Source organism: Lampetra fluviatilis, chromosome 2 (genome assembly GCF_964198595.1).
Source record: "Lampetra fluviatilis chromosome 2, kcLamFluv1.1, whole genome shotgun sequence".
Taxonomy (NCBI): domain Eukaryota; kingdom Metazoa; phylum Chordata; class Hyperoartia; order Petromyzontiformes; family Petromyzontidae; genus Lampetra; species Lampetra fluviatilis.
In genome coordinates, this window is record NC_136276.1 from 99,348 (window position 1) to 114,450 (window position 15,103).

General features: G+C 48.6%; 1 protein-coding gene across 6 annotated transcripts in view; it reads right to left on the reverse strand.

Annotated features, from left to right (window-relative positions):
- LOC144938801 (cytoplasmic dynein 1 intermediate chain 1-like) overlaps window positions 1-15,103 on the reverse strand; it is a 39,923-nt gene extending 24,820 nt beyond the window's left edge. For 2 of the 6 annotated variants that reach the window (XM_078866649.1, XM_078866646.1), the window contains exons 1-4: window positions 14,113-14,187; window positions 4,530-4,645; window positions 2,906-3,014; window positions 231-254 (exon numbers count right to left, since the gene is read on the reverse strand). In XM_078866649.1, coding sequence (XP_078722775.1) covers window positions 231-254; window positions 2,906-3,014; window positions 4,530-4,645; window positions 14,113-14,158 — 295 coding nt within the window. In that variant the 5' untranslated portion in view covers window positions 14,159-14,187. Of the gene's footprint in view, window positions 1-230; window positions 255-2,905; window positions 3,015-4,529; window positions 4,646-14,112; window positions 14,220-14,998 lie in introns of those variants that run through there. The other 4 variants (XM_078866647.1, XM_078866651.1, XM_078866650.1 and 1 more) reach the window with 4 other exon arrangements.

Below are 15,103 nucleotides of genomic sequence, written 5' to 3' on the forward strand. Positions count from 1 at the left end.
GTATATAATTTATAAATTCTGTTGTGCGAATTGTTTTTCAACTTGCAGGCGAGTTGAAACAATAGAGTATTAGGCACTTGTACAAGTGGGAATTTAATTTGTTTGCTTATGAAAGGTGGGGGGGTACAACTAAAATATGGGCAGATAATTGTGGCCCAACCCGAAAATGTATTACGATTCATAATCGTGGATGTGAAAAGCTACATGTTAAACAAGAGACATTCACTCACTGTAATGATCAGTCCAATGGTCATCTGGCAAATCATGCAGTAGCGATGAAAACATGGGAAGAAACAGCAACATAAATTGGACAAAACGATATGATGACAGCAACGGAAGATGGTTAATGCTTGAGACAGACATGTATGAAGCAATGACATACACACTACAAGAACACATCAATTTGCGCATCCGTCAGCTGCACGTATGTATAGTTGAAACTCCAATAATAACTCTGGTCTTTTAACTGTCCCTCGAGTAAAATCCAAACAGGCACACTTTCACACAGACCTGCTTCCACGTGGAACGATCTCCCAGATACACGAACACATGCCACTCGTCTGAACTTACTTAAATCTATCATTAAAAGAAACTCACTCAACATGTGCAACTGTATTAGCTATAAAAGCATGACACATCATTTAACAATGTATGTATCTGTTATTTGTGTGTTGGAATGGATGTGATGTGAATTGAATAAACAAATTGTATAATTAAATTGTATATAAATTGTATAAGCTATTGATTTGGCTTGCTTGAGCCAATGGTGAACTGCCAAATGTTCCAAGGCACGGACTCTCCATGTTAGATTTGGGTCTTAGTTCAATGTAAAACTTAACACAAATTAATAATTAGAATTATTGACGATATTAATAACACACGAAATCAGCAAACAATGCATCACGTTCCCATATCTGTCCCCCACGTGGAAAATACGTTTATTTTTCACATCTTATGGGCCACACACACGAGTTTCTGTGAGCACATAATTTCAACAGCATAGGTTCAATGCAAACAAACTCAGGACTGGTGTTTACATAACCTGAAAGAAGCCTCACCACCCTGCTGTCGTGAATCCGTAGAACCAGGCGAGTACTGAATGCTATTTGCTCATGTATCATCTAAGCCGTTGGTCTCCGCAGTATAGATTTTTATAAATTTGAAGACTTTGTTTTTGGTGGCCTTTACACTGGCCCTTTTCTCGACTTTCAGCAGACATGGTGGAATCACGAATATCGCCCAAGTGCCTGACCAAGATGGCCTCGTTTCATTTGCAGTAGGAACTGCACCTTCCCTTCCTTATGGCTGGTGCTTTTTGCATCTAAGCACTCTAGATGTGGTGAGATCTATAAAGCTATACATATAGAGCTTGGCCAGTTGGTCCCAGTTACAGTAGATGTTTGTGCCCTATTGTGGGGCTACTAGGGGGCAATTCGGCCTGGCCTCCCAAGGTATGGATATCAGCGTTGCTTAGGAACTATATCACAGCATTATAGGCTGGCCAAGAAGACCCCTCCACAGGGCCTTCAGGCCGACTGCACCAGGGTGGTGGTGATCTCCTGACGTAAGTCACATTCGTGACGTAATAGCTAATACGACCTTGGTGGATGCTGGTAACGTCTCCCAAAAAACTGTCTTTCAGTGATTAGAGGTCTGTGCTCAGCGGCTGTGTTAAAAATGTCGAAGTGATTTCCTGCTCAAGTGAGCATTGAGGCGGTACTCATCTCCTATTTAAAGCCCTGAGCCAGTGGTGGAAATTCCATGTTCCTATACCAGGGGTGGGTCTCTTATCAGACACCACTGTTTATCTTCCCCACAAAATCATGATAGGCTGTGTCAACCCGAAACCAATAAATGTTTGCATAAAATAGGTTACACATTGTCAGCATCCCACACCTCTGATTAGCACGAAAGAAGTTAAACATACATACATTTAGTCTTCATGGAAAAAAATTACTGCATTACGTAAATGGATAAATGCATGTTCTGAACATTAGTTTGTGCAATGGGTTATATAGTTTTATGTCGAACTAGAATCCATATCTAAGAGAGGGTCCTTACTTCTAAACCTCTAGTAGTTCACCAACATTAGTTCATGCGAGCCAGACTATGTTGATTAGACACTCAATGTTGGAACCACTCCAGAATGCTTCTTGTGTCAAAGCAATGGGAGTGAAATTATATACTCCCAGAAAGCCATGTGGCTGATGGGATGTGTAAAATATATATTTTTACTTTTTATGGTCGGAGACCGGTTGATAAAGAATGTGTATTGTCTTCTTATTTATTCTCACCTAGATTCTCCACAAGACTAATGATTTATCTATCCTGATATCTAGTATATCTACATTCCTTTGAAGGCCACCATGTTATTGATGCATGTGCTAGGATTTCTGTGTAGGCGAGAACTTCTGATGAGTACCATACAGGATGAATAAACATACTAAACGATATAATAATTATAGAACAAATTAACAATCACCCTACCAATCATATAGCTCAAATACTGCAGGCCTGGCAACACAACACATAGCCAGGTAACTCATCATATGCCCATTTCAGAACTGGTTATCAGCAACCATTTTTAAAATGTATTTCTCAACAGACCCCATGATGTCAAGTTTTGTCTCCAACCCTTCCATAATAATATTTTTTGGGGGGTTAGATCATGTAAATATAAATGTGTCGTTAAAACCCGCCACCACCCGACACAGCCAACGATTCTCTAGGATCAATATAAAATCAATGGAGACAATGTCTCCCTATACGATCAAGTCTCAACAGGTATGTATCTCCAATATAATTCAATTTAGTTTTTTGTCCTTCCTCGCACCTACGATTAGCATGGTTGGTTACGTACTGTGCGAAAGAAGTTCAACATAAATGCATACAATAGGCTACTTACCTAATGGGGGTTCGGGTGGGATGCCAATGCTGTGAAGTAGGGCCTCGGTCTCCCTTCTCTTCCGTTCCAGGTCAGATTCATCAAATACCGTCTCTCTCTTCATTTCCGCCTGTCATGTGCAACATGTCAAATGGATTATGAAGTGAATATTCCATGCTTACATTGATATATGAAAATATCACATAAGGCTGGCAATTGCAGTTATTCCCATCATATTTAACAATAATATTATCATCCACAGTGACGGAAATGTAAATAAATTACTGCGGGAACTCATAAATGCTCAGTCATCGCTAGATCAGTGCATTACACACACTTTACAGAACGCAGATCTGAACCATAACCCCTCCGCTGGAGTTTATTCGTCTACTTTGAAGACAGAACATGTATAAATATACGTTACAAATGTTTGTCTATTTCAGCACGTTCATATGAATAGTAAATTCACAGAGCTTTTACACAATTTTACGTATGTTTGGAAGATCCAAAGTGTGACAGACAGACACTTTCAAATTGTATATATATAAACTTTCTAGAAATATAAACTACCCGCCGCTACACGTGTCCCTGTTTCCTTCTGGAACAGTCGGGTTAAAGTTTTCACTCCCACCACGGTGTTCCGGCTCGTTATGTCCCACTCCTGTCACTGCTTACCCATGGTAAATCCATTAATCTTCTGGGTATAACAAGCTAATATGTGCTGTCATGGCTGTGTTAGTTATTGAAGAAGCTCTGTTTTCTTTACCATCTCTTTGTCAAATCTGAACAATTGTGACTGCTATACAAAGTACAAACATGGCTGAAGTAGGAATACTGTTGCTATTTGGTTGTCTCGGATCAGATTTATTTTTGGCATCTCTGCTCCGATTTCTATTTGTTTGTAATGGTCCGATTTTTATTGTTGTTTTTGCTCTGATTTATATTGTCTTCATCATTGTATTTATCTGCAGCATGGATTTGGTCTATCTGCAGCTCTGCATGTCTATCTGCAGAGACAATATTTAAACATCTCATAGGGTGTGCATTGCAAATAAGCTGGTGGCTTCAATGAGTGTGTATGAGTGTATGTGTGCATTTGTATATGAGTGTACACAGTAAGTGAACATGTATGAATGTTCAACTTCTTTGGCACCATATGTAGCAAACGTGCCAATCTGAGGTGCGGCCGAAGAACAACGATATTGTGTCAACAGCCGTGCCGGAAGATGTAATCGAACCTGTGACCTCCGGATAACAAATGAACTGCAGTGCTGTCATGGTTCGCACATGGGAATTGTATTCCAAAGGTTGCCGGTTCGATTCCATCTCTCGTGATGGCAGTAAAAACAACATACTGTATACTCATATACACATGTACACACAGGCGTATACACAAAAAGATACTAATATACAGACACAAATAGTCAGGGTTATTCGCCCCCACATCTGCCCACCTACCAGTATGAGTACACCACAGTTAGTCTATTGGCGATTCTAGTCAATGTGGAAGTGTCGACCAAATAGAATACCACTCTAGTTTGCTCTAGTAGAGGGCCTGCCACCAGCAGTGCAATTGCAGAGATGCACTTATACCTTACCCCTCATCTATCATGGGATTGAACCTTAGGTACCCCACACACACAACCTCCTTCAGCTTGCGCTCTTCCTCTTTCCTCCTCTTCTCTTCACGAATTTGTGCCAGTCGCTGTTTCTTTCGCTCCAGTTCTGCTTTCAGGTCAGTCTTGTCAGACATGATGATCACTAAGGTAAGGAGGACAACACAGTTAAAATATTGTATATGTCAAAAAACGCAAAACAATTCAATGAAAAGCAGTCGGGCTGATGATCCAGTACTTGCCACACTGCAGGTCACAACAACACACTCACTCACCGACCACTGCCTTCCTCATACTCACCCATTCAACAACAACCACCGTTCACCACTAAGTGGCGGCGATGCCACTACGGTGCTTTTGCCAGGCTAGCTGCACTGTGAGGCCATGTGAAGTATCATAGGCTCACTGGCAGGTCATGGAACAGACCCAGGTGCCATGAGTTGATCGAGCTGACTGGCAGATGCACCAGCTGTGCTCCTGTCAAATATCTTCGTTTTAGCTGCCCGGTGCTCTGCTCGTTATTGTGAGCGTCGCTCCTCACCCATTCACTCCCTTACTCATTTACTCATTCATTCAACTCACCACATTGCAGGTCAAAAAACACACACCCATTCACGCCCTTACTATACACGTGTAGAGGAGTACCGCGAGGACCGAACGAGGGGCAAGCGCGGGAAGGTGGACGGAAAAGGTGGAGCCCGAAGAAGGGGGATAAAAACGGGGGACCAGAATAGAGAGGGGGAGAGAGTTGGAGGAGACGTCCCGTAGGGAGCCGGAAAAGGAGGGCTGTAGCAAAGACGTGCGGGGTAGCTTGGAGAGAGAGGGAGTAAGGAAGAGGAAGGGACGTGCGGGGGTAGCTAATGCCCGCGATGAGGGGAAGTGTGGAGAGAGAGAAGGAATAAACGGCGGCAGCCCTGAACAGAATCTGGTCTCCGTGTGATCCTTGATACCCAGAGACGAAGTCCTGCACTACACACATGTAGTGACATCGCTGGATGTCACCATGCTGTGGGTGCAGTACCGGCCCTAGAGGGGCACAGAATGTGGTGTAGCGACATCGCCGGGTACCACAATGTTGTGGGTGGAGAACCGGCCCTAGAGGGGCACTTTGTGCGCTGAATAATAGTGCTGGAAGACACCACGCTTTAAGTGCAGTGCCGACCCTACAGGACAGGGTGTTTGGGTGCCGACCGAAAGATAAGGTTGTGTGAGGCCATGGCACTTTGGTTCACCCGGGAGGACATGTAACCGGTTAAGTTGACAGAAGGGCCCCAAGAGGGGGCTAGGGGGGTCACGTTATTGGGACCCAGATCCTTCCCGAGGATTCTGGAAGGTGAATGTGGCCACAGAGAATATAAGCCGGGTCCCGAGAGGGGCCAGGGTTGTTGTTCAACCTGGAAGAAACCCTTCGTCTACGATCTCCGTTCAACGAGTCTCCAACATGTGGACCCGGGCTGAAGTCGTCGGTCCCGGTCGTAGTAACAGTTACGTAGTGACTAGTGTAGTTAGCCGGGTGGTCACCAGCTTAGATTGTCATTCTGTTAAGGGGAAGTTACCCGTGTGTTGGAACTAAATAAAAGGTGTTGCCTCCAAGTCTACATCTGCGACTCAGTTGAACCCATTACAACTGGCGTCAGAAGTAGCCAAACGTTATTTTGTCGGTAAGATAGGCCGAGTTAGGTTATGCTTACGTGACACATACTACATACCAGGACGTTCTCGGACAACGAGGACGATGAAGGCGTTATTCCCCAGACAGCCCCGAGGATGGCGACCCCAGGATAAGGGAGTGAGGCGCACGTTACGTGCCCGCCTTACTGAACTTCTCGAGGCCGTGGCCACGATGGTCGCTGAGTTCGACCGTGGAGAGCTAGCGGTGGAGGAGAGAGCACCAGAGCTGCGCGGGACCGAGCCTCCCGTCGCTGTTTCCCGCCAGCGGGAAAGCTCCTTGGCGCAGCCCGCGCACGCGGCCACCATTTTGTTCGCGGAGCGGGACAGAGAGCCCGCCAAGTCTGAAAGTACGCCGAGTTCGCCTGTCGAGATTCCATCCCTCAGGCGACGTCTACCTTTTGTTAAAGAATGTTTAGCCATGGGAGGCGACTGGATGGCCTTGAAGCGCCAGTTCCAGACAAACTGCGACTTGGCAGGATGGATGGAGGCGGAGGCGCTGAGAGCGCTACTCGCCGCGCTTGACGATGCCTTGGCGGCGTTTTGCACCATTCTGCCGTCGGAGAGGGCCACGTTTCAGCAAGCCTTTGCCCAAATGGCGCCATAAGTTCGCTGCGCACTGTTGGCACTAACAAAGGCTGCTTTCCCGAAGATGGACCATGATGGAGTCGACTCGCTGGTCCTCGAAAGATTGCTGGCGAAGGACCTCAACATCATCCTGCCAGCTGTCGACGAAGATGATTTGTCTTTTCGATTTAAAGCTTTCGTGACCGCAGGGATTCATCTTCTTGATTCTTTCGGTAAAGTCACGTAGAAGGGAAATAATAAAATAAAATAAATTAAACATAATAAAATAATTCTCACGACGTTTCGACCACAACACAAGCAGCCGTCCTCAGGTGAAGAACAGGTCTGTCGGAAAGACAGCCTTGAAGCACCAGTTGTCTTTCCGACAGACCTGTTCTTCACCTGAGGATGGCTGCTTGCGTTGTGGCCGAAACGTCGTGAGAATTATTTTATTATGTTAAATTTTTATTATTTTATTATTTCCCTTCTACGTGACTTTACCGTAAGAACCAAGAAGATGATTTGTCTTCTTTCAAAGTTGCAGGATGCATCCGGGCACACCTGCTTTTGAAACGACATAAGGGGTTGGCGGCATGTACCGCGCCTCGTGAGACGCGTGATACACCCGAAGACGCGGAGCCCATCCAAGCCTGCGCATTGGCCCAAGGCAGAAGCTGGCGGGAGGATGGCATGGTGCGACGGGATGAACAACATCGACGGCGGAAGACCGCTCATCATGTGCTACAACTGCGGCCTGCTGGGACACATCTCATCGGGTTGCCGCGTGCCGCGACGACACCTCTCCGGACCACCGCCGTCATCCGCCCGATCGTCCACCACTCCACTATATCCCAAGGTGAGTCGCGACACACCACACACTCTGCCCCTGAATCCACCTCACTCATCGCGTTCGGATGGTTTTCATTCCCGTCGTGTGTCGGGGCATGAGGTTTCGGATTTTGCTTGGGCCGACTGGCCACTCCGACCAGGTCAGTGGTCAGAGTTGGCCCATAGAGTGGTTGCCGCGGCTGCGGGTTCATCCGCCATTATCGGAATGATAGAGGGGATTGAAATTAGAATGCTCGTCGATACCGGTGCATTCGCGACAGGAGCAGTCCATTCAGGTCCTCAATGCAGGTTGGACACGTCTCCCATACAGCAGGTCACTGTGCTAGTCCACGCGTCGCCCATGCTTCGCGAGGGAAACATCGTTGGTGGGGTGGGGGTCACGTCGAATATAGAGCCAAAACTTGTTTCCGATTAAAAGTGGATGGATCCGCTTTGTTCTGAAAATTCTGAATTGTCCGAGTCTCAGAGGAGGGAGTTGAGGGCGCTTTTAGCGTGAATTCTCCATGTTTAGCAAAAGCAAATTTGACATCGGCCGCACTACCCTTTTGAGTCACCACATCGATACGGTCGACGTCGCTCCCATCCGGCAAAACCCCTACCAGCTGAGCCCCACAGAAAAAGACCACACATGGCTGGTGGTTGATGAAATTGTGGCCGCCGATACTATCTCGCCGTCCACCAGCCCAACGGGAGCCCTGATTGTTTTTGTTAAAAAGCAGGATGGTAGTTTGCGCTTCTCTCTGTGGCTGACGCGTACCCCCTTCCTCGAATGGACGATTCCCTGGGTGCTCTGGCAGGAGCACATTATTTTTCGACTCTTAAACTCTTATCGGGATTTTGGCAGTTGCTCCTAGATGAGTCGTCTCAACCCAAGACAGCCTTTCGTACACCGCAAGGCTTATTTGAATTTAATCGGCTCCCGATGGGTCTTCACTCCGCTCCGGCTACGTTCCAGTGATTGATGGAACTGTTTCTGGCTGGCCTCCAGTGGGACTCATGCCTGATCTATCTGGACAATGTTATAGTTTTTAGCCGTACATTTAAAAAACATCTGTAACGGTTGTGTGCTGTCTTTCTTAAGATGCGTGCGGCGAACCTCAAATTTAAACTGCAGAAGTGTCACCTGCTCCATAGCGACGGAACCGGACAAAACCTCTTAGCCGACCCCCACGTCGGTGGGGGAGGTGCGGACTTTCATTGGTTTTGCGTCCTATTACCTCTGTTTTGTCGCCAGGTTCGCTACTATCGCCAAACCTCTCCATGCCCTGACGGCAGGGGGTCAGAAGTTCCATCGGGGGGAGGAGGAGGCCGCATTTGTTGCGCTCCGGGATGGCTTGGTGAACGCCCCTCCCCTCCGATACCCCGACTGTTCCTTGCCGTTCGTCTTTGATACGGACGCTAGCAACACCGGAATTGGCACTGTTCTGTCTCAAGTCGTGGATGGCGTGGAGAGTGTTGTAGCATATGGCAGTAGAGTGCTGTCTCCAGCCGAACAACGGTACTGTGTCACACGCTGGGAACTGTTGACTATAGTTTTTTTTGTGCAGCAGTATCGCCCCTATCTTTATGGCAGACGCTTTGAGGTGCATCTGACCATGCAGCCCTACAGTACGTCCTGCGTATTGAATAGCCATCTGGCCAATTTTCATATTGGTTGGAAGTCCTGCAAGACTATTATTTAACTGTCTCCTACCGCAAAGGTACCTGACACATAAACACGGATGCCCTGTTGCGATTGCCAACAAGCGACGGGTGCGCGTGCTTCTCAGGCTCAAGGCACTGTAAGACGCCTGCCAAGGCTTCGCCCCCTCCCCTTACGGCGTCGGTCGAGGTTCACACCCCTGAAGAAGCCGACGGTCCTGAGGCGCGTGACGCCGTTATTGGCTTGGACCATGCGAAGTGGGGACGCCTCCAGGTTGAGGACGCTTCCCTGTTAAAGTTACGACGACGTATCAAGGGAGCGGATGGGGGTGGGGATCAACGGGGTGTAGCCTCTGTCATCTTCAGAGGCTGATTGCTTATGCCTTGGGACGGAGGGTTGCACCGTTACAACATTGCCGTGCCCACTGCCCTGCGGTGTAAAATCATCTGGGCGGTGCAGGAGCGACTGCTGCACCTCCGTGTGCATAAGACGCTAGCCACACTTAAGCTCGACTTCTTCTGGCCAGATTTGGCGGAAGATGTCGCTAATGTATTTGTAGTGGCATCGTGGGATGCCACTGCATGATGTGTGAGCTGGCCTGTGGAAGACACCATCTACGGCATGCACACTTCTGACAAGCTGCACTGTGGATGCAGTACCGGCCCTAGCGGGGCCGGCTGAAATTGCCAATCAAGGATGGATGGCATTGCACTTCACGTGCAATGCCAGCCTCTAGAGGTTAGGGGGCGAGAGTGCCAGGTACGGTGCAAGGGTTCACAGGGGGCCATGGCACTCTGTGTGAACCTGGAGGCCTGGTGACCGGAGGTACCGGCCCAGGGGAACCCAAAGAGGGGGCTGGGGGACCACGTGAACAGGACCAGGTCCTTCTTGAAGGCTCGAGAAGTGGGGCATGGCTAGGGGCGATGTGAGCCTCATCACGGACAATATAAGCCGGAGGCCTGAATGGGTCAGGGACTGTTTGCAAGAAGTCACCTGGAGAAGACCTGTCCGACTACAAGGCCCCGACCCGAGTCGGGGTCTGGTCCGAATTAGCCAGTGGGTGCTAGAGTTAGCTATCCCAGAGGGGATACCTCCCTAGGATAGCTGAAGGGGTAGATATACCCCTTCGTGTTTAGGGCTTAATTGTTAATAAACGCGTTGCCTCTAAGAAGCCTCCGTCTCCTTGGTGTGAACCCCTACAACTGGCGTCAGAATTGGCCAAACATTTATTACTTAGCTAGTTTATATTATGGAGACAAGAAGTAAAACACGTCCCTGGTCTCCAGATGAAGCGGATGACAACTCGACAGCCCCGAGGTTGGCGGCCCCATCGGGGAGGGCACTTCAGGCGGCACACTCCCGCCTCGCCAAACTTCTCCACGCAGCAGCGTCCATCTTCAATGAAATACACCGCGGGGTGCCGGCGGCGGAAGAAGGAGAAGGGGAGTCGCGCGGGGCTGCAGCTCCCGCCGCCGAAGTTCCCGCCTAAATAATTGAAATTCCCGCTGAAATTCTCCAAAAGGACGTCTCCGCAGCTCCCACCCAAAGTTCCCGCTAACCGGGGACCGCCGTGTCACGATCGGCGCGCCCGGCGCAGGGGGCCGCCATCTTCACAGCGCAAATCAGCTGAGTTCCCGCCAAAAGTGACGAAGAACAGCGATCGATGGTGCGCGTCCCATCTCTTCAGCAGCGCCTGCCCGTTCTGAAGGAATTTTCGGGCACTGGAAGCGACTAGGCTGCCGTCCAGCGGCGCTTGCTCACCAACTGCGAGATGGCGGGGTGGACAGAGGTGGAGGCGCTATGAGCGCTCCCTGTTGCCCTCGACGACGATGACCTGGCAGCCTTAGTCACCATCCCACCGGCTGATCGTTCCACGCTGCACCAGGCGATGCAACAGATGGCGGCGATCTACGGGCCGCCGTCCAACACTCGCCATCAGTTCGCCGCACGGAGGCACGGGGACTCCGAGACACCCCTCGCCTTCCGCAGTGTGCTGCTGGCCGCCTACCCCCGGATGAAATGAAGAAGGCATCGATGCCTTAGTAATGGAAAAGTTGCTGTCGTTGAGATGCGGTTCGCGCGTGAGGCCACCATTATTGATGTTGCTTGTTGGGTGGCACACCTTTCAATTTTTCCACAGTTACATTACAACCGGCTATGTGTTACATGGGGGGGGGGGGGGGGTGATGTAGTGACATACGACGTCACTACTGTGTCGGGACTGTACGAGCATCGGGACATATGACGTCACTACTGTGTTGGCTCAGTATGGATGCTGTAGGCGGGTGTCACGGAGGTCATGTCAGGCCGTGATACTCTGCGTGAACCCAACAGGACACGTGACGGGACAAAGGGGGGCGAGGGGCCCCAGGGGGGAGTTTGGGGGTCACGTGGTTGGGGGCCCGGACCTTCAAGAAGGATCAAGAAGGGGGGCGTGGCCTGGGGCGGAGCCGGCCACGCCACGGCAGTTATAAATGTACGTAGTAAATATAAAAGTTGTCACGTGTGTGTGTACGTCGATGTGTGCGTGTGAGTCCACATATGTGTGTGTGTGGCTCCATGTATGTGTGCGTCAATGTGTCTATATCACAGTTGCCGTGTTTGTGTGTGTAGCTACAGTTCTAAATATCACTGTCCTGCTCACAAAAAACTACTTTTAGGAGAATAACAGCCTGTTTATGTATTCTTGAGGCATAAGCCGCCCCCTAATATCACTTACTGCAGAGTGCCAAACTAAAAAATATACTGAATGCTATTAAATCTTCATTCGAACATATTTACACTTGCCCCCTCAGAACGGGGGTTGAGCAGTGACGTTATGCCAATTATGCTTAATTGGTGCGCATCTGCTCATAGCTACAGGTAAGATTAGGGGCCGTCCATAAATGACGTCACGCGATTTTGGACGATTTTTGACCCCCCCCCCTTTGTCACACGGCGTCACAAAAAGTCAGACCCCCCTCAAATATGACGTCCCAAAGCTCCCCCCCCCAAGAAAAAACATGCTTCAAATCGCTTTAAACTTTCGTCATTGTAGTACGTATTTAATGTGGCGCTGCACTCTGATGTTGTAGGAGAAAACATTTATTTAAAAGTATATCCAATTAAGTAGAACGTGTTGTCTATATTTATTTAAAGTTGCACATTTTGATGTGACATCACATTTCTCAAATCCCCCCCTCCCCATCATCACACATCGTCGCAAATGTCTGACCCCCCTAGGTGCGTGACGTCATTTATGGACGGCCCCCTAAGTTGATTTTTTATTCGTTGACTTTCATTTCTTTACCGCTTTTGTTAGCGCTAAATGTTTGCACAAAAATAGCGGAACACCATCGCCCTCGCTCTTAATTATAACACACGCCTGCATTTACCCTCTTGCTTGCTTCTTTCGCTAAAGTCACGAAGATGAGAAACTATTATTTAAAAAACTTACTTAGTAAATATGTAATAAAGGACTCTTTCTCAGTGTCGATCTCCGTTGTCCTTTATTTGGGTTCGTGTAAATCTCGCTCACACGACGTCCTTGCTCAGGCCCGCGTCTCCTCTGACGATCACTCCACAGCCACCCTGCTGCTCCGCTCTGCAGCCACCCTGCTGCTCCGCCCTGCAGCCACACTGCTGCTCTGCTCTGCAGCCACCCTGCTGCTCCGCTCTGCAGCTAGCCTTCCACAGCCCGCTAGCCCTCTGCGCCCTGACACCGATGGCTGACGGTGCCGATGTCTCCCAACACGTGGCGATCGCGCCACCCTCCCCGTACTGCCCAGCGTGGCCTCCTCCTGTTTCACTCCGTCTCAACTCCCCGATCCCCTTCCGGTTCTCTCCCTAAATCCTCTCCCCCACGTGACCCTAACTCCTCCCTCTCCTCACGTGACCCAGACTCCGCCCCCCTCAATCCTTGCTCACATTACAAATATACAAGCCATAATGTGTGTGTACACGTCCATGTGTGCGTGTGAGTCCATATATGTGTGTGCGTCGTGTGTCGATGTGTGTGGGTGTGCGTCGATGTGTGTGCGCGTCGATGTGTGTGTGTGACAGTCGCTGTGTTTGTGTGTGTAAGTCCATGTATGTATGTATGTGTGAGTCGATGTGTCTAAGGCGATGTGTGTGTGAGTCGATGTGTGTATTGTTGCGTCATTCTGTGTGTGGCTCAGTGGATGTGTGTGTAAGTCGATGTGTGTGTCTCGAAGTATGTGTGCCAGTCGATGTGTGTGTTTGAGTCGAAATGTCTGTAAGCGCACGTGTGTGTGCAAGTCGATGTGTCTGTGTATAGATCAATGTGTGTGTCTGTCGATGTGTTTGTGTGTAAGTCCATGTGTGTGTGTAAGTTAATGTGTATGTGTTTGTAAGTCGATGTGTGTGTGAGTCGATCTGTGTGTATGAGTCCATTTGTGTAAGTCGATGCATGTGTGTGTGCAAGTCGATGTGTGTGTGTAACTGAGTCGATGGGTGTGAGTTGATATTTGTGTATACGTCGATGTATGTGTGTGTGTGAGTCTATGTTTGTGTGTGAGTCCATGTGTGTGTTTACGTTCATATGTGTGTGTAAGTCGATGTCTGTGTAAGTCCATGTGTGTGTGAGCCCATAAATGCGTGAGGCGATGTGTGTGTATCTATGTGTGTGTAAGTCGATTGGCACAAGCGTCGTGGTGACGTCACCGCCACTTAGTGGCGAATGGCGGTTGTTGTTGTTGTGTAAGTCGATGTGTTTGTGTGTCGGTCCAAGTCTGTGTGTGTAAGTCGATGTGTGTGTCTTTTTCGCCCGGGCAACGCTGGGTACTTCCCGCTACTAGGTTAATAAAGTGTAAGTAGGTGTCCGTCTGAGTGACGTTACAAGGCACTACACACGTATACGCACCTATTCACTGCCTTACTATACTCACCCAACCACTCACCACACTTCAGGTTACAACACTTCTCTTGCTGCATATTTCCTCGCACTGCTCCACTTTGGAATTCCCTCCCATCGTCTATATTCACCGAGCTCGTACAATAATAACATTGCATAATTGTGACAGTGCTATTTGTTTCTGGCTGGATGTTTTGGGCCTTTGCTCAGCAATTGTTTCTTGAAGCAATATAAAAACGGTTAAAACGACGAACCGGTTTTTTTGCCGTTATTATTTCACGCGGTTACCGTTAATAAAAAAAAATGAACGATTCTAACGACCCTAATACAAAGCGTTCACAAGACACCGCCCATCAACAAAACAATGAACAAGGCGGAACTATAACAATAGCACAAAGATGCAGTCCATCGATAGCACAATAACCCATGCAAAATAAAAACTAAATTATTTTAACAACCCGAGCATCGAGCATTGACAAGATGAAGCAGACAGTGCATCACGAGTCACACCGTCCATTCTCATCGCACTGATCCAGGGCGTGGTACATGCGGCAATATGAACGCACGTTTAAGACAGCAGAATGAACACACGGACGATGGAACGGAAATTAACACACGGTGCATGGCAGCTGAATTACAATATAATTAATGCACCGTTGTATATAAGTGCTCATACATACATGGCTCACGACAGCATAAATTAACACAATGTATGAATATACAGTACATAGACACGCGAATACAATAGAGAACATCGGCAGGCATGACTCATTCATAACACAACGATGCCCATCACAGCAGCAGCAAAACACTCAATGAGCGTGACACGCAGCCATCGGAGAGCCCAGGGGCTGGCTCCATTGTCACGCCAATCCACCATTATGGTGGCATGGTTTTGCAGCCAGAGCACGCGTACACACCGTGTATCCAAGCTCCCTCCTCCTCTCGGTGTCCTCTCTCTCGTCTCTGCCTCCTCAGTTCTGACGTTGCTGGCTTGTGTATTGGCTCCACCCAGACGCAGAATA